The sequence below is a fragment of the Lissotriton vulgaris genome, chromosome 11, assembly GCF_964263255.1.
Source record: "Lissotriton vulgaris chromosome 11, aLisVul1.2, whole genome shotgun sequence".
Taxonomy (NCBI): domain Eukaryota; kingdom Metazoa; phylum Chordata; class Amphibia; order Caudata; family Salamandridae; genus Lissotriton; species Lissotriton vulgaris.
This window is the reverse complement of record NC_141699.1, coordinates 198,489,321-198,514,597: the sequence shown is the minus strand read 5'-3', so window position 1 is coordinate 198,514,597 and position 25,277 is coordinate 198,489,321. Positions and strand designations below refer to the sequence as shown.

The window sequence follows — 25,277 nt, the reverse complement described above, 5'->3', positions numbered from 1 at the left end:
GAAGGTGGAGAGGTTCTGCCACCCAAGTTTCTTGAAGTAGGATTAGGTCCTACTGTTGAAAGTACGTTAGTAGTTCTGTAAGCATGATTTTTGACTCTAGTCCATTTATATTCCAGGAGCAGATTTTTTGTTGCGGAGTATCTTCTCCTTGTTTAATGGCCTGTCATGGGTCGGTGCGCCTGTTATTGACCGTTTTTGCTAGCCAGGACCAGTCTTCTGATGTTATGTTCTCATTATTTCCCCGATTACGTGGGCTAGCACTGTGCCTAGCTTCTACTGTGGTGCTCCGAGCCCCTTTCAGCAGAAATTTCGTAGATCCGCCGGTCCTAATTCTTTTGAAGGGGTCCCAGTTATGTTCTTTGTCTTTTTGGAGTAGTGGTTCTGGGTAGCCAACATTGTACTGTGGTTTTATACGGATCCCTCATGCTTCTAGTTGGCACTTCTCTTTTAGAATCTTCTCCACTTTCTCCCCTGTCGTCCAAGTGGTTTTTGATATTTCTTGCTCGGATAGGTGATTGAGACGCACGAATTCTACAGAGTCCAGATCTTGAGTGACAACGCCAGCTAGGTTGTTAATAGAGGTTAGCAGCCGGAGAATGTTGCCTCTATTTAGGATGTCACCCTGGCCTTTGGATTTAAACTCTGGGATAAACAAGATTGTTTCTGATTCTTTCCGCCCTGTGGTTTCATGGGGTGTTTCACTTCTTGGCTGTGTTTCCCACTCTTGAGGGTATCTAAGTGGCTGGGGGTGGGAGCCGGCCTCATTTCCGTATTCCCGTATGAAGATGGGGTTAGCCTTGTCTGCCTGCCCTTTTGCAGCTATTTCCACTATAGGATCCTGCGTTATCGTTTTTGTTTTTGTATTTTTTGTCTTTGCCGAGCCCGATCTAGCTTGGGCAGTTGGGGTTTTTATTGTTTGAATTGTATTATCTGTCCAGACTTTTTTCCCGACTTCCTCTTTGTAGTTGCTACTCGTCGTTTTTTCATCCTTTACTTTACCCTGAGCAGTTGCCGGGAGATGTTCAATTTGTTCGGCTCACTTTCCGTTAGGGTCACTTGGCTTTCACAGAAGGGTGGCCTTTCTTTATCTTCAGGACCCCCTTGTGAAGGATCGTTAGATGTAGTTGTTTTCTCTTGTTGATATGTAGGTTCATTGACGCTGCTATGTTCTAGAGATCCCTTTGGGTACTTGCCCATCGGATGGAAGAAAGTCTGAATGGAGGTTGTTTTATTCCTCCCTTTTCTTCTCATTTTGCGTCGTCGTTTCGAGGATTGCTTTTTGAATATCTGTGTGTTGTCGTCTTCGGGCTTACTTGATGGCTCAATGGGGCTGCGCAAGTGCTGCTCATCTTTTAGGTGATTTCCCTTGAGTTCTTTTTGATTCGGTCCCTGACATTTCCACACCTCAGTACTTCCTTGTTGTATTGGTGTTTGCGGCGTATCTACACTTTTTTCTTGTCTGAGGTTCTCATTTTTCCTTCTTCGGGCAATGCGTTTGTGTGCTTACTACCCTTAATTAATTTGGGGTAGTACAATAACTCTTTGGACAGATTCTTGTTAGGTTCCTTCCCTGGAGTACTACCCTCTCCTCTTCCTTTTCTTTTAGGATCGTCTTTTTGAATTCCATTGTTGTTTTTGATGTTATTTACTTCCTTTATTTTAATTAGGAGATCTCGCATTACTGTTGGTAACATGACAATTTTGTGCGCAACTTGGGGGGTTTATTGTTGTTTCGGAATAAACTCTCTTGATCAAATTGTTCAGTTCCAAGAGTTTGTTGTTGATGCTTGCAACGTTTGTTGCTAAGCAATTGAGAAGCGCTAGCTGGATATCCATATTATCCGAGTGGTATTCCATAGCATTTGTAGATAGTTACATAGTATTTAATAGGGACTCCCATAACTTATTCTGTTCTGTTGGTGTTTCCTCTATGTTCTGTTTTGTGGCAGACTCCTCAGTAAGGAGCGGTTTGTCTCTTATTTCCAGGATGTATGTATTGACCAGTTTTACCCAGTCTTCCATTGGGAGAGTAGATTTTTTCCTGCACTGATGGCTTTAGGTCTCCTCGTGTTATCTCAAGTTTCCTCGCGCTCACTGTTGGAACGCTTTGGCGTTGAGTTTATTTGATGTCCTTCTGAAATTTGGCCTGAGGGGGTAGTGCTCAATAAGTCTATTTCTGTGTCCTGGAGGTCTTGGTGGTGCTGTGGTCAGAAAGACAGGCGCCCCTGTGGCCGGCCGCGACCAAGTGCCCAACAAGACATCAGTGAGGGCGTCATTGAACAGCAACTGTGGCTATGATGAAGTGGACGCCGACTGGAGCACTTCAGTGAGGAGATTAGTTTTCAAGGCCACCGTAGGGAGATCAAGGTTAAGGACCTCAGGCGCCCAACGGAGCACACTGTGTACGAGGCACCTTCCTCCATAGTCGACGGGGGAGAGGCAAACCCCGGGTCAGAGGAGACGTTGAGGCCGCCGGCCTCCTCCAAGTCGTCCGTCCATTCCTGCTCGGAGACGCACTGACGAGCGAGAGGGTCCTCGGACCCCTCCCAGTCGTCCTCAGCCTCCGCCGTGTGTGGCGCAGACCGCGGCGGCAGGGCAGGGTCCGGGGGAGCAGCACACGGCGTCGGGAACGGCGCCAGCCGGGGCCGAACCGGCGCCATGTCCCAATTCGGAGCCCAAGCTTGGACAAAATTGTCCGGGAACCGGGCCAGAGGCGGAACTAACGGCATCCACTGCGGCGCTACAGGCGGCGCTGAGCCCAGAGCCGGTAGTGTAGGACCTCTTGGCACCGGGGCCTGAGCCAACTGCGCTGGATCCTGCGGTGCCGGGGCCGGCGGCGCTGGGGCGGAGCCGCCGGTGGTGTTGATGGCCAAGCAGGTTCCTGACACGAGACCGCGGGGTCCAAAGGCGCACCAACGGGAGCCGAGGCCTAAACAGGCGGTCCATGGCAGCAAGAAACTCTTGCACTTGTGTGGGAGTCGCCGACGGACCCGGGGGTAGGCTGTGGGACTCCCAGGCTCCGAAGAAGCAGCGGGGGCGGAACCCCTGTCCCTCTCATCTGCATCCGAGGACAGACGGAGGGACGTAGGAGAGCGGCAACGCTTCTTCGACTTCTTTGTGTCGTCTCTTACCCGAATCCGAGGGTGAAGTCTTGGAGCCGAGAAGCAATGATGGTGGCCCTGCTAGCGTTCACGAGAGCGGCCCCTGGACCACGAGCGGCGTTGGGACGAGTGCTGAACTTCAACCAATTTCCGGCACCACTCCCTCAAGGCCTTCAGGCCATGGCCCGACAGTCCAGACAGGACCGGGAGTCGTGGTCGCGCTCCAGGCAGTAGAGACAAATGTCGTGGGGGTCCGCCACCGACATATTGCGACGGCAGGCCCCACAGGACTTAAAACCAGGCATCCATATGCACTAGAGAAGACCAACAAGAGACAAAAAGTCCAAAAAAAGGTAGTCAAAAAGTAGGGTACGTGCTCTAACCGGATCTGAGCTTACTGGCCCGGAAAAAGAAAGAACTGACGTCAGCGTGAATAGGTGGTGCCTCAGTAGTCTCTGTGACGTCATCTCAGCAGAGCCGCACAACACCACCTACTGACGCGCAGGGGTACTGCTAGCAAAACTTTCCGGATCCAGTCTGACACCTGGGGATATTCTAAGGTAAGGAATCTATCACTAACGTGTCTCTTTCAGATTGATGTTATAGATCTAGGGTTGGGAGATAATGACGAATTCTCCCACCCACTGGCGTAGTGTGGTCCTGCAGAAACAGCCTAGGAGTGCTTGGAGGCTGTGGCTTCTGGGGGCAATGTGGCAGACGGCTTCTGGCCTCCATTCCTAGGATGGAATGTTCAGTGTCCACGTGCAGCTTGGGTAGGTTGAGCAGGACGGCGGTTAGGATAGGGCTGACGCAGTTGGAAAGAAAGACTGGCCATGAGGTGTGGAGGAGAGGCCCAAGGATCTGGCCGTAGCTCGAGAGTCCTTGAACCTGACCAGGGCAGAGTCTGCCATTTCCCCCAAAAAGTCGGTTCCATCAAAGAGCATGTCCATCAAATTGGCTTGGACACCCCCGAGAAGCCAGTTGTATGTAGCCAGACATGGCGCCTCAAGGCCACCGTCGTTGAAATCGACCTGCCCAGCGAAACAGTCGTATCTAATCCATACCGTATGGCGAATTTTGCTGCATCCATCCCGTCCTTGACAGCTTGGGAGAGCACAGCCCAGGCCTCCTCCGGGACTTGTGGCAGCACCTGCGCAACAGTCTCCCAAAGAGAGTGGGAGAAACAGCCCAATAAGTATGCGGTATTCACCGACTGCAATGCCAGTATCTAGGCTGCCCTCTTACCAACCATGGAATAGGATGCCCCATCCTCCATAGCCACTTTATGTGGAGAGAGCATGCCAGTGTCTGGGGAAGTATCCAGACCACTGCCTTCCCCAAGTTCTCCATACCAGTCCATTGTCTCCTCAGAGACATCCTGGTTCTCTAGTGGGTCTCCAGACTCCTCACATTCCTCTCCTGAGCCCAGCACGTCCACAAAGTACTCAGGCGATAACATAATACACCTGGGTTTTGTCAGCATTGCTCGACGCTGTTCCGGCTCCGTGTCGTCAGGGATGAAGATGGGGCTTGCACCGCCAAAAGGCATTGGCGATGTCACAGGCACCGAGTTCGGACGCGACGCCAGGGGAGGTTGCATTGATATGACCGGTGTCGACCAGGATCTGGGATCAGATCCCTTAGGCCCTACCGGTGCTGTGGCCGGAACCAACGGCGTCAGACCCGATAGGGCCCCATCCGACCCGAGGAGCCAGAGGGCTCACCAGCGCGGTTGTTCCACTCAAATACTCAGCACATGGCCTCCTAAAACTCTTTTATTTTTTAGCGGGAGTCGCTCCGGCTCCTGAAAAGGGGGAGAGGGGGCCCGGAGTCGGCTCCGGCTCCGCAGAACCGTGCCAAGAGCGTTGGTGCGCCTTCCCTTTATCGACGACGGACGCCAACTGAGGTGAAGACGAAGTCCGCTTGCACTTCTTCTTGTGCCTCTTCCCTGAGTGTCCAGATGACCTCGAATGGGAGGAAGAAGACTTAGAGCTCCCTGAGCAGTCCCGCGACCTCCTCTTCCTTGAATGGGACCGTGACCTCCTCGGAGTCTCGCTTGACGGTGTCGACTGCCGGGCCGCGAGCAACTTGATTGCTCGCTCCCTCAAGGTCTTTGGGGCCATCGCTCGATAGTCTGAACACGACTTTGAATCGTGGTCACGTTAAAGACACCACAGACATACGCAGAGGGGATCGGTGACCGACCTCATGTGGGAACAAGTCCCTCAAGGTTTAGAACGGTCTTTCTACCAGACATCCCTCGCACACGCAGTCGTATCACAAACATTTTGACAAAAGTCGAGAAAAAGCCTGCCAAAAAGAAGCAGAGGGGTAGCTCTTCCCAGATCTGCGCGTAAATGGTGCGGAAAGAAAAGAACTGGCGTCTGCGCGCCTGGGTGGCGCCTATATAGGCATCTCGAAGTCACAATCGGCGCCGACGACATCACGCAGAGCCGAATGAAGCCACCTGGCTCAGGAAAATTTTCCGGATCCAGCCTGACTCCTCTGAAAATCAAAGGTAAGGAATATACAGCTAGAAGTCTCTATCAGATACAGTGTTACTATTATTATAAAAATGCAACAAACCAGTTCAACTTAAGTTGGCACTGGAACCGGTGCTGAACCTGATGTGGGTCCAGGGGGAAAGACTGTACTGAGGGCAGAACTGCCAGTGGCAGTCCAACTGGAGAACCCTGTGGATGCTTTGGCCCACACGCATTCCAGAGGGAGGTGTTAAAGTACCAAATATACACAGCATGACCTCACTGAAAGCCTTGACTTGCTGCAACATTGCAGAGACACCTGGGAATACAGGGTGCCAAACTGAATCTGCTCTGATGAAGATTGTAAGACTGGATGGCATGTTGACGCCCTTGCACCCTCACTTGAGTCTAAGAGTGGCAGGAAGAGTCTGATTCCCCATTTGACATATTGTGCTTTTTCTTGGACTTACCTGAAGACTTCCGTCATAATGACAATCTGCTGCTGGAACAATTTTGGGAATGCAATCCTCTTTTCCATTGCATCATGGAGTATTCTTGTGCTTAAAGATTGTAAAGATTGGCATCACAGTCCTGAATGGCCTTCCGGTTAATCGGGGGGCAGTCATCGCAGGTATTGGAGTCATGGTCTGACCCCATGCACCACAAACAGACTTCGTGAGGGTCTGTCACAGACATCTGTTTGCGACAGGTCCTTGCATGCTGTACCTGTTGCAAAAGACCAAGGGGCCGCTCCAGATCTGTATCTGGAGGTGTGGAAAGAAAGGAACTGATGACAGCGTGCATGGATGGCGCTTACATTGGTCTCCATTCATTGCTTCCAGAGTGGAGCAGATTTCTTGTACGACGTCACCCACCGGAATGCAGGAGAACTTAATCCAGTCTGATGGCTTAGGAAAATTCACAATGTGAGGTATTTGCAGATAGAAGTATCCATGACAATTTCAGAAACATTTAACTAATTAGGTAAAACGTCTATTGTGACACTGGGCCTACCACAACCTACACATTGCCGTGGTACATTCATGTACTAAAGCATTATTGCTTTATCTGTTTTATTTTATACAGCCTCCATTCATTCATACTATATTCCTCTCATCAACCTCTTCCTAAATCTCCTACTTATGCACCAACCTTGATTTTTGGATGTCAGCAATGGCTTAATTGGAACTAAGCTATAATGGATGCAGCTACAAGCAGAATCATCTTTGGCTGGAGCAGGGAAATAGACTGTTATCATCATTCTCAAAGCGCTGAAAAATCAACTGAGTTGATCCAGGCACAGCTCAAAGAAACAAAATAAAATACATAATTTAAGCAAATCAAAGCAATGATTTACAGAAATAGGAAAGTAAAAACAATGTTAACATATGTCGAGCTTACAAGAGGCAAGTGAAAATACTTACTTTCTCAAATATAAAGAATGTGCAATAGACGATCTTATTAAGAGCTTTCTTACGATCATACTCTGGCAACATACCTTTGCTTCTGAATCAAGATTGGCTGGATCAGCAGGTATTACCATTTCCACAGATCGGGTCTCCACAGCTATCACACCAACAGGTATGCCTCCTAACCTACACATAAGCGGTAACACACACAGAATACAGATAATTTAAGGCAAAGTAAGAATTAAATACAAATACCAATCAGTAGCTAATTTGGTGCTTCAGATTCCATTTCAAGTAGGTCTCATTTGCACTTTTTGTAAATGACCAGATATTTAATATTAAAAAAAAGCAAAATAGTTATCACACTCCACACAACCAAAGTTACAAATGTGTCCCTCAACTGTATTCTCATTTAGTTGTCCAAAAACCACAGTGTTGATCATACACAGAAGTTCATTTAGGGATGCTGTCAGTACTCCTTACTGTATAAGTGAAGTAGGATCACAATCAGAAAATGTTAGCTATCTATATCAATAGATTGTCAGATTTTTGGCAGCGTACAATTTTTTAAATCTTCTAATCTCAATGTCCACAAAGTTACATGTATTTCATCAAATGAAAACAATATGCATCTTTCCTTATGTTAGTTACAATTGATACTTACCTCTCTCTACAAATTCCACTACATGCTCTAAGGAGGAGATCTACCAATCAAACTCTCCTCTACAAATTCAGATCTCTCCCAATAAATGTGACATGAAATGGCACAAACCAATTTAGGAAACCTGTTTATCAATATTAGAAGAGGTAAACCATACACGGTTTGGACAAGTATTGGCCACCTTAAGTGCAGGACAGCAAGTTTCATTTTAGATGTTCAGGATATCAACTGAGGTGATGAACCTTGGAAAACTATTAAATACACAATACTCCTCAGACTAGGGAGGCAAGTGAGGAATCTACAGGTAGACATAATAACCCCTTGAAACAACATTATCGAAGAAAAGTATCTTTTTATTCTGACGGGTACTTCTGCCTGCAGATTCTTCACCTCAAAATAAATACTGAAACAATAAATCCCAGGTGGAGGGTCTGCGGAAAAACATAGGAAAGAATATTGCAATATGGACCAATGAAGGCAAACAGCCCTGCAAGTCCAAACTGGAAACAATGTACTATGGGAATAAACAAAATGAAACTAATGCAGCAATCAAATGCTCGCTCTGGTTGGGAGCGAGAAGGAGATGCGTAAAGCAACCATATCGCCGCAACAAGTGACCCCGTGGCCCATAACACTCAACAAAATATAATGAGAAGTGTATCCACTACATTAAAATATGCCATAGAGGTTTTTAGGTCTCACGACCTGCGTTGCGCTGCGCAGCAGTGCATGCGCAGGTCGCAAGACCTCTAATATGTGAAAAACGGGGTTTTCAAGCTGACCTGGAATCGCACACACTCGTGCGCGTGCGTTTCCTTTTCAGCTACCCCATTGGCCTTAGCCTGCGTCTTTTAATGAAAGAATGCACGCAATTGGCCAAAGGCGGGCGCATTGCTCCGCCCATGGCCTATAGGTGTCTATTACGCGCTTGGTGCGCGTAATAGACACCATTAGGCCATCACTTCATTTCAATTATCTGTGCCCAGACACGGGCGCAAAAATTGAAAGCACATCTGGCTGTGGCGCGCGCACCACTCGCGAGCTTCTATTTGGATCCATTTCACCGTGAGCTCAGCTAACCTGTGCCTGACAGCTGATGCGCGAATGCTGTGGAGTGCTCTGTTGTGATAAGGACTGATGTCAAAGTCTCAGGGTGAGACCATGCCGGTGCACAGTGAACTCTGATGCACTGCTGTAGAACAAGTTACTTACCTTCGGTAAGGATATATCTGTAAGAAACAGTAGTTAGTATTAGTTTCCTTACCTTAGAATATCCCCAGGCGTCAGACTGGATCCGGAAATTTTTGCATAGCAGTACCCTTGCACGTCGGCAGGCGTCGTCTGCGTCCGTCGTCGGCGTCGTGGGCGCCGTGATGACGTCGTTGGAGAACTTAGACGCGCTCCGCGCGCTGACGTCATTTTTAAGAGACAGCTTTTCCGTGCCAGAAACGCAAAGCCATGTTAAAAACCAACACTGGTGCCATTGAAACTAGGGCCCTGAAAGGAGATGACCTTAACCCTAGATATCGGTTCGCAGAACGGGGAGGATGGGTGGGGCGGTAAGGAATCTAATACTAACTACTGTTTTTTACAGATATATCGTTACCAAAGGTAAGTAACTTGTTCATCTGAAAGAAACAGGTTAGTATTAGATTCATTACCTTAGAATAGATACCCCAGCAATACCAACCCAGGTGGTGGGTCTGCGAACCAATAATCACACCAGAAAGTCCTGGAGGACGGAACTGCCAAAGAAGCCATCCCTCCGGACTTGACTGTCCAGGCAGGAGTGTCTTGCGAATGTGTGCAGCGAGGTCGACGTAGCTGCCTGACAAATGTCCTGCAAGGGGACTCCCCGACCCAGGGCAGTAGTAGCCGCCGTGGCCCGAGTGGAATGGGCCCTCAGTCCAACAGGAGGTTCAATCTTAGCCAAGGTGTAGCATGCCTTGATACACAACACGACCCACGAGAGATGGTCCGCTTGTGTACCGCCTGTCCCTTCTTAGCACCCTCGTAACCAACAAAGAGTTGGTCATCCACCCAGGACTGGCGAGTGTGATTGAGATAAAATGAGAGCGCACGTTTTGGGTCCAGACGGTGGAGCCGCTCTTCCTCTTTTGAGGGATGCGGAGGCGGAAAGAAGGTGGGCAAGGTGATAGACTGCCCGATGTGGAAGGCCGTGACAACCTTGGGCAGGAAAGAGGGTCTAGTCCGCAACACAACCTTGTCCGGATGGACAGAAAGGAAAGGAGGTTTGGAGGAAAGAGCCTGGAGCTCACTCTCTCCTGGCAGAGGTGATGGCAACCAGGAAAGTAGTCTTCAGAGTAAGAAGGCGGAGAGGACAGTTGTGAAGTGGCTCAAAGGGAGCGCACATCAGATAAGTAAGAACCAGGTTCAAGTCCCACTGAGGCATCACGAATGGAACAGGTGGAAACGTGTGTGTGATGCCCTTCAGAAAACGAGTTACAATAGGGGACTTGAATAAAGATGGTTGATCAGGCAGCCTTAGAAAGGCTGAAAGGGCAGAAAGGTAGCCCTTGGTAGTGCCCAGAGCAGAGCCCTGCTGGGCAAGAGAACGAAGGAAAAGAGGAACCTCAGAAAGAGGGGCAGAGAGAGGATTCCACAGCCTTTGCTGTGCACTATGCCACAAATCTGTTCCACCTGCAGGCGTATACCGACTTTGTGGAGGGCCGCCTGGCCGCCAGAATGATATTACAGACTTCAGGAAGCAAGTCAAATGGCCTCAACTGTCGCCGCTCAATCTCCAAGCATGGAGGTGGAGACTGGACAGGTTCGGGTGAAGGACCGTCCCCTGCTACTGCGACAGAAGGTCCTCCTGATGAGGCAGACGAACCAGGGGATCGACTGACAGAGTAGATCGGGATACCAAAACCTTCGTGCCCAGTCCGGAGCCACAAGGATGACTTGGGCCCGGTCGCGTTTGATCTTCTTCAGCACTCTGGGCAGAAGTGGTATAGACGGAAAGGCGTACAAAAAGCTGCAACTCCACTCGCGATGAAAAGCGTCTCCGAGCGAGTGCCGCCTTGGAAATTCCAACGCGCAGAACTGATGACTGTAGGAGAGTAGGGTCTGCAATCCTATGATCACCCAGATTTTTTGCTTTTGTTTCACTGGTTTACGACTTTCTCTGGCTGTGGGCCTGCCAATCAGACCCACAGCCTGGCTGTTCTCTTTCTAAATTACCTCATGTACCCTAGGTGCATCTACCAATTGGTACTGGGCCACCTTATCAGACCCTGTAACTCAGGGCATAGGTGTACCCAGGGCTGCCAGGGGCTGCAGCACGTATTGTGCCACCCCTGGCTGGCCTCCTAAATTTGACACAACTGGCTGCATGACAGCTGGGGCAAAGTCGTGTAATCACCCTTTGCTGTAGGTGTAGTATACCTATACCTAACCCTAAAATGGACACACAGATTCCTATCAGTCACTCCTATGGCAGGCCTTGACAATCCTGAAGGCAGAGTGCTTGGAATCGTGTGAGATGGTGCTCTGGCATGAGCTGAGCCTGTCTGCAGCTTGCGGAATCAAGTCCTAATAGCTGTTCCATGATATCGCATACCATATACTCTTAAGTGCATTATAATCCTCGCGGTTAAATGCTATCTTTGGTATTGCTTTATCAAAACATGTCGAGTAAGGTGTCATACGAATTGGAATACTAACCCCTCGCCAATTCTGGCGACGGGGTTAGCATTCCACCCTTCTAGAGGGACACGACATGTATGTAACTGTGAACCCCGGTTAAAGTTAACTGAAGCCTCAGCTCCACAAAATGGATGCTGCCACCACAGACACGAGTCTGACCCCCTGCAGCTGGGAGTCCTTCCAGTGAGGGGAGCCTGGACAAAGGGTTTCCTGTCAGGGGCGGTGCTAGCACCGTCCCAGACATGGTTTTGTGTATCCTGGGTAGGCAGGGCTTTACAGGAAGGTGACTGCTGAGTGGCACCCCGGTGCTCACTACGCATAGGCCGGTCTGAACCAGTTCCAGGGGCACACCAGCCCCTGGCCTGGGGAAGTCCGGCAGGGCTGAGGGGTGTAACCACCCCCCACCTAGTCCCACCCATAGGCAGGACCTAGTCACCGGGTCAGCCCCCTTTTTTAGTATAAAGATGGGAGCGGGCCCCCTGTTAAAATTAGATCATCTTTGGAATCAAGATACCACTTTCTTCGAAAGGACTTCACGATTTCTTCTTCAAGATTCTCCCTTGTGGCTAAGGAGTAGTCACCCTGCATCCGCAGGCACCATCCTAAAGAACACTGCGGTCTGCTGCAAGTCCCTCATCACGAATCCGACGACCCAGCACGACGAGACCCGGCTTCCCTGGCACCTCTGACCTCTACTCACCTCTACAGCAAAGCTGAGAACCGTGAGTGCGACGAGACCTCAAGGGACCGACGATCGCCAAGACTGCACGACATCTTTATTGCAAGCCCACCGAGTCTTCCACTGGTGAGTGCTTTGGGGTCCGAGAAGCCCCAACCCTGCGCAGCTCCAGCACCCAAGATCAGCCTCCCTGCATCTCCACGATCGGCGTGGGGCCCTTCTGCTGTTTGCTGTGCACCGCGTTGTTTGGCTACTAGCCGGCTGGCTTGTGGCCTTCTGAACGACGCCCGACGACATCTCTTCTGCTGGTCTGGTTGCTCCAGGCTGGCCCTTGCTTCCTTCTTCGAGAGAGGCACCCCGGACCCTCCTGGTCCACTCCAGACGCCATTTTAGGTCCACCGCGTGGGCTTGAATTTGCCAAGGCTTTGTTGCCCAATCCTGGGTCCAGCGACGCCGACAGCTTCTATCTTCGTGGGACAGCTCGATCCTCCATCCTGGTCGCCGACAACGCCTCCTGGTCCGTGAGATCTTCGAGCTACAGCGTCACCCACCCACCTTGTCGAGGTGGCTACCATCCGGTGCCCTCCTGGTGCCCACTGACTACTGGCTAGTAGTCTCGAACTTGGTCCCCTCTGCTTTCAGGTGTCATCTATCTTCAAGATCCAGGCTTGGATCCGACTGAACTTTCTTCACTGGTCACCGGCCAGCATCTTTTCTTCCGGCTCCTGGTCCGTCTACGAGGATTCCCGACGTCTTTTCAGACCTATGCAGCTGCAGCCCCTGGGCTAGGTAACTTCGGCATTTCGGTGCCCCAGCATAGCCTCACTATCCAAGGGTCAGAATCTACTTTCGTTTTCTCCCTACCAGGTCGGGTTCGCCCGAGAACACTAACTTTCTATTTCCTAGCTACCATAGACTTTTGTCCCGCATCTCGCGTGAGAGTGCACACACTGCACCCGAGTCCCCTAGGCCTCCTAGAAGTAATCTAACGATTCCCTAGTCAAGTCCTAGCGATTCCAAAAGCTATTAGTACTGTACTTACCTGCTAGGAATTTCGCATTCCACTTTCAGAGTATATGGTTTTCCGTGCCCCTCGGGCATTTGTATATACTGTGCTAACTTAAGTATTTTTGTAAGAGTTTTGGTTTGTGCTTAGTACCCTGTCCTCATAAAGAGTACAGGGCTGTTGTGATCTTTAAATAAATAACTGTTTATTTTCATAACACTTGTGTGGTGTCCTTTCACTGGGTATTCAAGGGGTATATGTGTGGTAAACAGCTGGCTTAACACGCCCTCTCGAGTCTTTAGCCTTAGACTGCTCGTATCCATGCTACTAGGATAGCTGGTCTATAAGGTTGACTTACAACCAATCATCAATAAGGGTTGCTGGACTGATACATAGTGGGCACTAGAATAGTGACCACTGCATATCAGGCCACCTCCTCACATTGGTGAGCAGCGGTTGGGATTTGAGCTTGCTGTTGTTTTACCACACGTATCCTAAGAATATCTTGTTGAAAGATCACATAAGTACTGTTAGGTACATATAACTAAAGCTTAGAATACTCTGAGTTCTACTGAACCAGCTGTTGTAGCTCCTCAAGGCTTAGCACACCTTGGCTGCAACTCTTAGCAAGGGATCAGTAGGTAAACACATAGTGTAGGTAGGTGCATCACTTACACCACACTAGAAACAGTATGTCGGACAAAGGAGGAAACACTGAGGTTCCCCTTGTGTCAGTTGACCCTCCACAGGTCATCCCTTCAAGATATACTGCGCTTAGCTTCCATGAGTTACGACAAGTGTGTACCTCTAGGAAGATTAAGCAGGGGTCTAACCCCACAACTGCCTTTCTGATTGGTCTCTTAGAGACTCATGATGCAAGGAGGGCTGGTAACCCAGACCCTTCTAATTCAGATGGCAACATGCCCTCCTTACAGGGTCCCTTTGATGCCCAGGACCATCCTCTTCAGGAAGCAGATGATGCTGATGATGAGGATGATGATTTGGTATCAGGGGATGAGGCAGAAAAGGAACAGGTAGAAGTCAACAGACTAACCAGGTCCAACTTAAGCAGACATGAGATGGGCACTAGGGGACCCTTGGGGCCACTCTCAGGTCAGCTTAACATTGGGAATGGACGAGATAGATCTCTATCAAGAGGCTCTATCAGATCCCTTCATACCAATGGCTCTCAACGTTCCTCTCAAAGGGGAATGACATCTCCCCAGAGGAGAATGTATGAAGCTAAGGAAAAGGCAGCCAATCTGAGGATTGAAAGGGAAGAACTTGCCCTGGCCAAAGAAAGGCTTGCCTTTGCTAGAGAGCAACAATTGAGTGGGGCAGTCCCCACTGGTGGCAGCATTGTACCTAGCAATAGGGAAAGGAGTTTTGATACAAAACACCTTGGTAAGATAGTGCCCCCCTTTAAACAAGGGGATGACATCCACAAATGGATTACTGCTTTGGAGAGGGCCTGCACTGTGCAAGGTGTTCCCCCAAGTCAGTGGGCAGCTATCTTGTGGCTCTCCTTTGAGGGTAAAGGAAGAGACAAGCTCCTCACCACAAGGGTAGAGGATGCTAATGATTACCAAGTCTTGAAAAATGCACTGGTTGATGGGTTTGGCCTAACCACTGAGCAGTACAGGGTGCTGTTCAGGGATACCCAGAAAACTCAGTCTCAAGATTGGGCTGACTTTGTAGATTGTGCCACTAAGGCTTTTGAGGGCTGGTTGCTGGGCAGTAAGGTTACTGATTATAAAGGATTGTACAATTTGATGATGAGAGAGCAAATTTTAAACAATTGTCAGAACCAGTTGTTGCATCAGCATCTTGTTGACTCAGATCTGACCTCTCCCCAAGAATTGGGAAAGAAGGCAGACAGATGGGTTAGAACAAGAGTTAAACAGAACCAGGGCCAGAATCAAGGTGGTCAGAAGAAAGCAGACCAGAAGGGTAAAGATTCTAAGGGGGAACAAAATGACCAGAAGTCTTCGACAGGTCCCCAACAACCCAAAGAGGGTGGGGGTCAGGCTCCCCAAAAGAAGAAAGAAGGCCAATCTAAAAGGTGGTGCCAATACTGCAAAAGTAAAACTCACTGGTTTAGTGAGTGCACCAAGAAAGGAGGAGGGCAGACTCCTGCCACTGCAGCCCCTAAGGCACCTGTGCCCCCTAGTACAGCCAGCAGTGGTAGTGCACCTCCCAAGGGTTTAGTAGGGTTAACCCTGGGTTCTGAGGGGTGTGACAACTTAGTTGGTACACTCACTCAGGCTGTCCTTGTTTGTACAGGGGATGTGGATATGTCCCCTGACATAAGTCCCAATACTTTGGGCAAATACAGACAGACACCTTTTATTAATGGAAAAATGGCTCAGGCCTATAGGGACACTTGTGCCAGTGTCACAATGGTGACACCTAGCTTTGTGGACCCTGGACAGATCATGCCAGGTACAGAATTCCTGGTGACCAATGCAAGCAATGTCACTACCAATCATAGTATGGCAATTGTAGCTTTCTCCTGGGGAGGGGTAACTGGCCAAAAGAAGGTTGTAGTTAGTTCAGACCTCCCAGTGGATTGTTTGTTGGGCAATGATTTGGAGTCATCACAATGGTCAGAAGTGGAGCAGAGGACTCATCTGGAAATGTTAGGTTTGCCAGCACATGTGTTTGCTGTGACTAGGTCACAGGCCAGAAGATGCCCCACTGAACAGGTGCTGGATCCTGGAACAATGGACCAGACACCTTCCAAGAAAAAGAGCAGTAGGGTTAAGGCTGTGCCTTCCCCCTTGCCCCAGGTTGTGGATCAAGTCTCAGAGGAGGCTGACCTGCAGGAATTGAGGGAAACTGAGCCTAGAGAGTTTGAACTTGATCAAGTTGAATTCTTGGGTTCAGGGGGACCCTCAAGGGAAGACCTGGGGAAGGACCAGTTAGGCTGCCCTTCTCTTGAACCCCTCAGACAGCAGGCTGCTGCTGAGGCTGCTGGGAACGCCACAGGTACCCACAAGGTATACTGGGAAGATGGACTCCTGTACACTGAGTCAAGAGACCCCAAGCCTGGCATGACCAGGAGGCTGGTTGTACCCTTGTCTCAGAGAGGTTTTCTACTTACCTTGGCCCATGAGATTCCCTTAGCAGGACACTTAGGCCAGACAAAGACTTGGGACAGGCTTGTCTCACACTTTCACTGGCCTCACATGAATGAGGATACCAAGGAGTTTTGTCGCTCCTGTGTCACTTGCCAAGCCAGTGGTAAGTCAGGTGGCACAACAAAGGCCCCCCTTATACCAATGCCTGTGGTGGGGGTGCCCTTTGAAAGAGTGGGGATTGACATTGTTGGTCCAATGGAACCCCAGACAGCATCAGGGCACAAGTTTATACTGGTGGTAGTGGATCATGCCACCAGGTATCCTGAAGCTATTCCACTTAGGACCACCACAGCCCCTGTGGTGGCAAGGGCCCTAGTTGGAGTGTTCTCCAGAGTGGGCTTCCCTAAGGAGGTTGTCTCTGACAGAGGTGCAAACTTCATGTCAAGCTATTTAACTGCTATGTGGAAGGAGTGTGGTGTCAATTACAAATTCACTACACCCTATCACCCACAATGCAATGGGCTTGTTGAAAGGTTCAACAGGACCCTAAAAGGGATGATTCATGGACTACCTGAAACACTCAGGCGTAGATGGGATGTCCTGATGCCCTGCCTTCTGTTTGCTTACAGAGAGGTCCCACAAAAGGGGGTTGGCTACAGCCCTTTTGAACTTTTGTATGGGCATCCTGTGAGAGGCCCCTTGTGTTTGGTGAAGGAAGGATGGGAGAGACCTCTCAAAAAGCCTGCAACCAACATAATGGACTATGTACTTGGTCTCCGCTCCAGGATGGCTGAGTATATGGAGAAGGCATCAGAAAACCTTAAGGCCAGTCAAGAACTTCAAAAAGCTTGGCATGACCAAAAGGCTGTCCTGACTGTTTATCAGCCTGGACAGAAAGTGTGGGTGTTGGAGCCAGTGGCCCCAGCAGCACTCAAAGACAAATGGTCTGGGCCCCACACAATTCTTGAGCAAAAGGGAGAGGTCACCTACCTGGTGGACCTTGGAACTCCCAGGAGTCCCCACAGGGTACTCCATGTCAACAGGCTCAAAGCATATGTCGACAGGAAGGACATGAGCTTGCTCATGGCCATAGATGAGGGACAGGAGGAAGAGAGTGACCCTCTCCCCGACCTGCTCACTCAGAATCCTGATGATGGGTCAGTAGATGGTGTTGTCTTTTGTGGCAGCCTCTCTGAACATCAGCAGAAAGACTGTAAACAGGTTCTTCAGTCTTTCAGACATATGTTCTCTCTGACACCCAGTCAGACCAATTGGTGTACCCATGAGGTTGACACTGGTGACAGCCTGCCAGTCAAGAGTAAAATCTACAGGCAGCCTGATCATGTTAGAGACTGCATAAAAACTGAAGTGCAGAAAATGTTGGAATTGGGAGTCATTGAACCCTCAGATAGCCCTTGGGCTAGTCCAGTAGTTCTAGTGCCAAAGCCTCACACCCAAGATGGTAAGAGAGAGATGAGGTTTTGCGTAGACTACAGGGGTCTCAATGCAGTCACTAAGACTGATGCCCATCCAATACCAAGGGCAGATGAACTTATAGATAGATTGGCTTCTGCCAACTACTTAAGTACATTTGACTTAACAGCTGGGTATTGGCAAATCAGGTTAGCTGAGGATGCCAAACCCAAAACAGCATTTTCAACCCCTGGTGGGCATTATCAATTTGTGGTAATGCCCTTTGGTCTGAAAAATGCACCTGCCACCTTCCAAAGGTTGGTGAATCAAGTCCTTACTGGGCTGGATGGCTTCTGTGCAGCATATCTAGATGATATTGCTGTCTTTAGCTCCACCTGGGAGGATCACCTGGTCCACCTGAGGAAAGTGTTAGAGGCTCTGCAAGCAGCAGGCCTCACTATCAAGGCCACCAAGTGCCAGATAGGGCAGACACAGGTTGTATACCTGGGCCACCTTGTAGGTGGGGGCCAGGTTCAGCCACTGGAGAGCAAAATACAGTCAATCAGGGACTGGGCTCCTCCAACCACCCAGACTCAGGTTCGAGCTTTCTTGGGCCTGACTGGATACTACAGAAAGTTTGTCAGGAACTATGGTTCCATTGTGACACCATTAAATGAACTGACAAGTAAGAAAATGCCAAAAAAGGTTCAGTGGACAGCAGGCTGTCAAAAAGCATTCGATGACCTAAAGCAGGCCATGTGCACAGCACCTATCCTTAAGAGTCCAGACTACTCCAAACCATTCATTGTCCAAACAGATGCTTCTGAGTTGGGTGTGGGAGCTGTTCTTTCTCAACTGAATTTTGATGGTCAGGATCAGCCCATTGCTTTTATAAGCAGAAGGCTGACCCCCAGAGAGAAGAATTGGTCAGCTATTGAGAGGGAGGCCTTTGCTGTGGTTTGGGCCCTGAAGAAGCTGAGGCCATACTTGTTTGGCACTCACTTCAAGATTCAGACCGACCATAAGCCCCTCTTGTGGCTAAATCAGATGAAGGGTGAAAACCCCAAACTGCTTAGGTGGTCCATTTCCCTACAGGGGATGGACTTTACAGTGGAACATAGACCTGGTACTGATCATGGCAATGCCGATGGGCTCTCCAGATATTTCCACTTAGAACAAGAAGACTCACCTGGTCAAGGTTAGCTTATTGTCCCAAAGTTTGGGGGGGGGTCATGTAGGAGAGTAGGGTCTGCAATCCTATGATCACCCAGATTTTTTGCTTTTGTTTCACTGGTTTACGACTTTCTCTGGCTGTGGGCCTGCCAATCAGACCCACAGCCTGGCTGTTCTCTTTCTAAATTACCTCATGTACCCTAGGTGCATCTACCAATTGGTACTGGGCCACCTTATCAGACCCTGTAACTCAGGGCATAGGTGTACCCAGGGCTGCCAGGGGCTGCAGCACGTATTGTGCCACCCCTGGCTGGCCTCCTAAATTTGACACAACTGGCTGCATGACAGCTGGGGCAAAGTCGTGTAATCACCCTTTGCTGTAGGTGTAGTATACCTATACCTAACCCTAAAATGGACACACAGATTCCTATCAGTCACTCCTATGGCAGGCCTTGACAATCCTGAAGGCAGAGTGCTTGGAATCGTGTGAGATGGTGCTCTGGCATGAGCTGAGCCTGTCTGCAGCTTGCGGAATCAAGTCCTAATAGCTGTTCCATGATATCGCATACCATATACTCTTAAGTGCATTATAATCCTCGCGGTTAAATGCTATCTTTGGTATTGCTTTATCAAAACATGTCGAGTAAGGTGTCATACGAATTGGAATACTAACCCCTCGCCAATTCTGGCGACGGGGTTAGCATTCCACCCTTCTAGAGGGACACGACATGTATGTAACTGTGAACCCCGGTTAAAGTTAACTGAAGCCTCAGCTCCACAAAATGGATGCTGCCACCACAGACACGAGTCTGACCCCCTGCAGCTGGGAGTCCTTCCAGTGAGGGGAGCCTGGACAAAGGGTTTCCTGTCAGGGGCGGTGCTAGCACCGTCCCAGACATGGTTTTGTGTATCCTGGGTAGGCAGGGCTTTACAGGAAGGTGACTGCTGAGTGGCACCCCGGTGCTCACTACGCATAGGCCGGTCTGAACCAGTTCCAGGGGCACACCAGCCCCTGGCCTGGGGAAGTCCGGCAGGGCTGAGGGGTGTAACCACCCCCCACCTAGTCCCACCCATAGGCAGGACCTAGTCACCGGGTCAGCCCCCTTTTTTAGTATAAAGATGGGAGCGGGCCCCCTGTTAAAATTAGATCATCTTTGGAATCAAGATACCACTTTCTTCGAAAGGACTTCACGATTTCTTCTTCAAGATTCTCCCTTGTGGCTAAGGAGTAGTCACCCTGCATCCGCAGGCACCATCCTAAAGAACACTGCGGTCTGCTGCAAGTCCCTCATCACGAATCCGACGACCCAGCACGACGAGACCCGGCTTCCCTGGCACCTCTGACCTCTACTCACCTCTACAGCAAAGCTGAGAACCGTGAGTGCGACGAGACCTCAAGGGACCGACGATCGCCAAGACTGCACGACATCTTTATTGCAAGCCCACCGAGTCTTCCACTGGTGAGTGCTTTGGGGTCCGAGAAGCCCCAACCCTGCGCAGCTCCAGCACCCAAGATCAGCCTCCCTGCATCTCCACGATCGGCGTGGGGCCCTTCTGCTGTTTGCTGTGCACCGCGTTGTTTGGCTACTAGCCGGCTGGCTTGTGGCCTTCTGAACGACGCCCGACGACATCTCTTCTGCTGGTCTGGTTGCTCCAGGCTGGCCCTTGCTTCCTTCTTCGAGAGAGGCACCCCGGACCCTCCTGGTCCACTCCAGACGCCATTTTAGGTCCACCGCGTGGGCTTGAATTTGCCAAGGCTTTGTTGCCCAATCCTGGGTCCAGCGACGCCGACAGCTTCTATCTTCGTGGGACAGCTCGATCCTCCATCCTGGTCGCCGACAACGCCTCCTGGTCCGTGAGATCTTCGAGCTACAGCGTCACCCACCCACCTTGTCGAGGTGGCTACCATCCGGTGCCCTCCTGGTGCCCACTGACTACTGGCTAGTAGTCTCGAACTTGGTCCCCTCTGCTTTCAGGTGTCATCTATCTTCAAGATCCAGGCTTGGATCCGACTGAACTTTCTTCACTGGTCACCGGCCAGCATCTTTTCTTCCGGCTCCTGGTCCGTCTACGAGGATTCCCGACGTCTTTTCAGACCTATGCAGCTGCAGCCCCTGGGCTAGGTAACTTCGGCATTTCGGTGCCCCAGCATAGCCTCACTATCCAAGGGTCAGAATCTACTTTCGTTTTCTCCCTACCAGGTCGGGTTCGCCCGAGAACACTAACTTTCTATTTCCTAGCTACCATAGACTTTTGTCCCGCATCTCGCGTGAGAGTGCACACACTGCACCCGAGTCCCCTAGGCCTCCTAGAAGTAATCTAACGATTCCCTAGTCAAGTCCTAGCGATTCCAAAAGCTATTAGTACTGTACTTACCTGCTAGGAATTTCGCATTCCACTTTCAGAGTATATGGTTTTCCGTGCCCCTCGGGCATTTGTATATACTGTGCTAACTTAAGTATTTTTGTAAGAGTTTTGGTTTGTGCTTAGTACCCTGTCCTCATAAAGAGTACAGGGCTGTTGTGATCTTTAAATAAATAACTGTTTATTTTCATAACACTTGTGTGGTGTCCTTTCACTGGGTATTCAAGGGGTATATGTGTGGTAAACAGCTGGCTTAACACGCCCTCTCGAGTCTTTAGCCTTAGACTGCTCGTATCCATGCTACTAGGATAGCTGGTCTATAAGGTTGACTTACAACCAATCATCAATAAGGGTTGCTGGACTGATACATAGTGGGCACTAGAATAGTGACCACTGCATATCAGGCCACCTCCTCACAATGACATTGCGTGTTCTCTTCGGTGGCTATTAGATCTAACCAAGGCTCTCCCCACTGCAGAAAAAGACCTTGCGCCACGCCCGAGTTCAGACGCCATTTGTGATCCATCATGCACCGGCGGCTGAGTTCGTCCGCCCTGGCGTTCAGAGAGCCTGCCACCTGTTGAACCACCAGGGTCACGCCCTGATGTTCCAGCCACTGCAAGAGGCGCAGAGCCTCCTGGCAGAGGGTCCACGACCCCACCCTGCCCTGTTTGTTGCAGTACCACATGGCGGTGGTGTTGTCCATGAACACCTGCACTACACTCCCCCGGACAGAGGGGAGGAAGGCCTTCAGTGCAAGACGAATCGCCCGCAGCTCCAAAAGGTTGATATGGAGCCGGTACTCTACCGGAGACCAGAGGCCTCTGATCTCCGCCTCTCCCATGTGGCCTCACAAGCCCTGGAGGGACGCGTCCGTCACAACTACGTGCTCCGGTTGGGGAAGGGAGAGGGATCTGCCGTTGACCCAATCGCGGACCGTGAGCCATCACTGCAGCTGTCTCGCAGTGCCCTCCGAGATCAGGACATGGTCGGACAGGTTGCCCCGATGATGGGCCCACTGAAACTTCAGGTCCCACTGCAGAGCCCGCATCCGCCAACGGGCGTGATGCACCAGAAGGATGCGGGAAGCCATCAGACCCAGAAGCCGCAGCGTCAACCTGACCGAGACTCGGGATAAAGGCTGAAAGATCGGAATCAGAGCCTGAATATCCCGAACCCGCTGCTCGGGGGGATAAACCCGAAACTGCGCCGAGTCGAGAACCGCTCCGATGGAGAGGAGCTTTTGAGAGGGACACAGGTGTGACTTCGGCACGTTGATGGAGAACCCCAGCAGGTGCAGGAGGTCCGCCGTCGTCTGGAGGTAGCTGACGACTGTCTGGGGAGAGCCCGCCTTTAACAACCAGTCGTCGAGGTAGGGGAAGACTGAAACCCCTAACCTGCGCAGATGAGCTGCGACCACCGCCATCACTTTCGTGAACACCCGTGGGGCGCTGGTAAGGCCAAAGGGGAGCACGGTAAACTGAAAGTGCTCGTGGCCTACCGTGAACCGCAGGTAGCGCCGGTGGGCCGGCAGGACGGGGATGTGGAAATAAGCGTCCTGCAAGTCCAATGCTACCATCCAGTCTCCTGGGTTCAGGGCAGCCAAGACTTGAGCCAGTGTCAGCATTTTGAACTTCTCCTTCCGGAGGAAGCCGTTAACGTTCCGTAGGTCCAAGATAGGGCGTAGGCCCCCTTTGCCCTTCTTGGGTACCAGGAAGTAGTGGGAGTAGCAACCACACCCTACTTCTGGCCCAGGAACGCGCTCGATGGCCCCCTTGGCCAAGAGGGCCGTAACTTCCTCCTGCAGAAGCCGCAAATGATCCCCCGATACGCATTGGTATTTTGGTGGCATGGCGGAGGGGTCGTCTCGAAGGGGAGGGAGCAGCCCCTTCGGACGATTTGCAGCACCCACCTGTCCGATGTGACAGTGCGCCAGTGGGCCAGGCACTCCACACCACTGGAGTCAAGCTATCCAGGCTGATGAAGACTGATAGCCAGAAACTGGTCCTTGGATGCTTGATTCCGGTCTGGGAAAGACATGGCTTGGTAGTTCGGACTGGACTGTTCCCATGAGGCACAGGGTCAGAGCTGATTTGCATATAGCCAGTGTCTAACCCAGGGTGGTGTGGAGTGCAAAAAAACGATGGATTTAGGCCCAGATCCTTGTACTGGGGTGAATCTATGACATTGTTCTGCATTCTGTCCATCAACTGTGTTTTTTGCAATTTTCACCCCGAGTGTGCTGGGTATACTCAGACGTGAGTCCCAGGCTCTCCACACCACTGGAGTCAAGCTATCCAGGCTGATGGCCAGAAACCGGTCCTTGGATGCTTGATTCCGGTCTGGGAAAGACATGGCTTGGTAGTTCGGACTGGACTGTTCCCATGAGGCACAGGGTCAGAGCTGATTTGCATATAGCCAGTGTCTAACCCAGGGCGGTGTGGAGTGCAAAAAAACGATGGATTTAGGCCCAGATCCTTGTACTGTGGTGAATGTATGACATTGTTCTACATTCTGTCCATCAACCGTGTTTTTTGCAATTTTCACCCCGAGTGTGCTGGGTATACTCAGGCGTGAGTCCCAGGCTCTCCACACCACTGGAGTCAAGCTATCCAGGCTGATGAAGGCTGATAGCCAGAAACCGGTCCTTGGATGCTTGATTCTGGTCTGGGAAAGACATGGCTTGGTAGTTCGGACTGGACTGTTCCCATGAGGCACAGGGTCAGAGCTGATTTGCATATAGCCAGTGTCTAACCCAGGGTGGTGTGGAGTGCAAAAAAATGATGGATTTAGGCCCAGATCCTTGTACTGGGGTGAATGTATGACATTGTTCTACATTCTGTCCATCAACTGTGTTTTTTTTCTAATGTAAATTGTGTCAGATGGTACTGACTTGTATTTTTTGTTGACCCTTGGTGTTAAAATTAGTGCTCTCACTCGATCTTGTTTTTGGGGGGGGTGGGATCTGTTTATTAGCTTTATTACACAAAAATACAAAGTCCATATAAAGAAGTCATGCATACACAATTAAAAGACGTGCATCTGAAAGGGACTAGTTTAAGCAGCATATCCACCCCAATCAGTGGAGTGCAGTTACATCACACGTTAGTCTCACTGGGCCACTCCCGTCAATAATCATCTCAGAACAATAAGAAGAAAATTGTGAGGAAAGGAAAATACAGGAGGAAAGAGAATAGGGGAAGGAAGAGGGCTGACACAGTATCACCTAGGCTCATGAATTTATGCTGTGGGGGGGTAGCGATGTACCAATGGCAAAACTCCAACCAGCAGGGAGCCACCTCATATCCACGGGCAGTTGGCAGGCATTGCCTGCTAAGAGAGGAAGCTCATTGTGCCGCCATTTCTCAAACCTAATCGGCAGTACCATCAGCAGACTCATGCAATCACATGTAGGCCTGAAAGAGTTCCCATATATCCCTGGGACAAGAACAAAGCGGCATTAAGTCCCAATAGATCACTAGTTGCACAAGTTACTACTTGTGTAACGATATATCTGTAAGAGACATTAGTTAGTGATAGATTCCTTACCTTAGAATATCCCCAGGCGTCAGACTGGATCCGGAAAGTTTTGCGTAGCAGTACCCTTGCGTGTCGGTAGGCGTCGTCTGCGGCTCCGCGTCCGTCGTCGGCGCCATGGGCGCCGTGATGACGTCGTCGGAGTACTTAGACGCCGCCTCCGCGTGCTGACGTCAGTTCTTAGCCACAGCTTTTCCGCGCCAGAAGCGCAGAGCCATGACAAAAACCGACACTGGTGCCAAAAAACTAGGGCCCTGAAAGGGGATGACCTTAACCCTAGATATCGGTTCGCAGAACGGGGAGGATGGGTGGGTCGGTAAGGAATCTATCACTAACTAATGTCTCTTACAGATATATCGTTACACAAGTAGTAACTTGTGCATCTGAAAGAGACACGTTAGTGATAGATTCTTTACCTTAGAATAGATACCCCAGCAATACCATCCCCGTGGTGGTGGGTCTGCGAACCAATAATTACACCAGAAAGTCCTGGAGATCGGAGCGGCCAAAGTAGCGTTTCCTCCGGACTTGACTGTCCAGGCAGTAGTGTCTAGCAAACGTGTGCAGCGAGGCCCACGTAGCTGCCTGGCAAATGTCCTGCAAGGGCACACCTCGGCCCAAGGCAGTTGTAGTGGCCGTGGCTCGAGTGGAATGAGCCCTCAGCCCAACAGGGGGTTCCTTCTTAGCCAAGGAGTAACATGC

At 50.4% G+C, this 25,277-nt stretch overlaps 1 protein-coding gene across 2 annotated transcripts in view; it reads right to left on the bottom strand.

Moving 5' to 3' along the window:
* ACACB (acetyl-CoA carboxylase beta) overlaps positions 1–25,277 on the bottom strand; it is a 1,895,698-nt gene that overhangs the window by 441,080 nt on the left and 1,429,341 nt on the right. For both annotated transcript variants that reach the window (XM_086943101.1, XM_086943102.1), the window contains one exon: positions 7,083–7,179. In XM_086943101.1, coding sequence (XP_086799227.1) covers positions 7,083–7,179 — 97 coding nt within the window. The remainder of the gene's footprint in view (positions 1–7,082; positions 7,180–25,277) is intronic.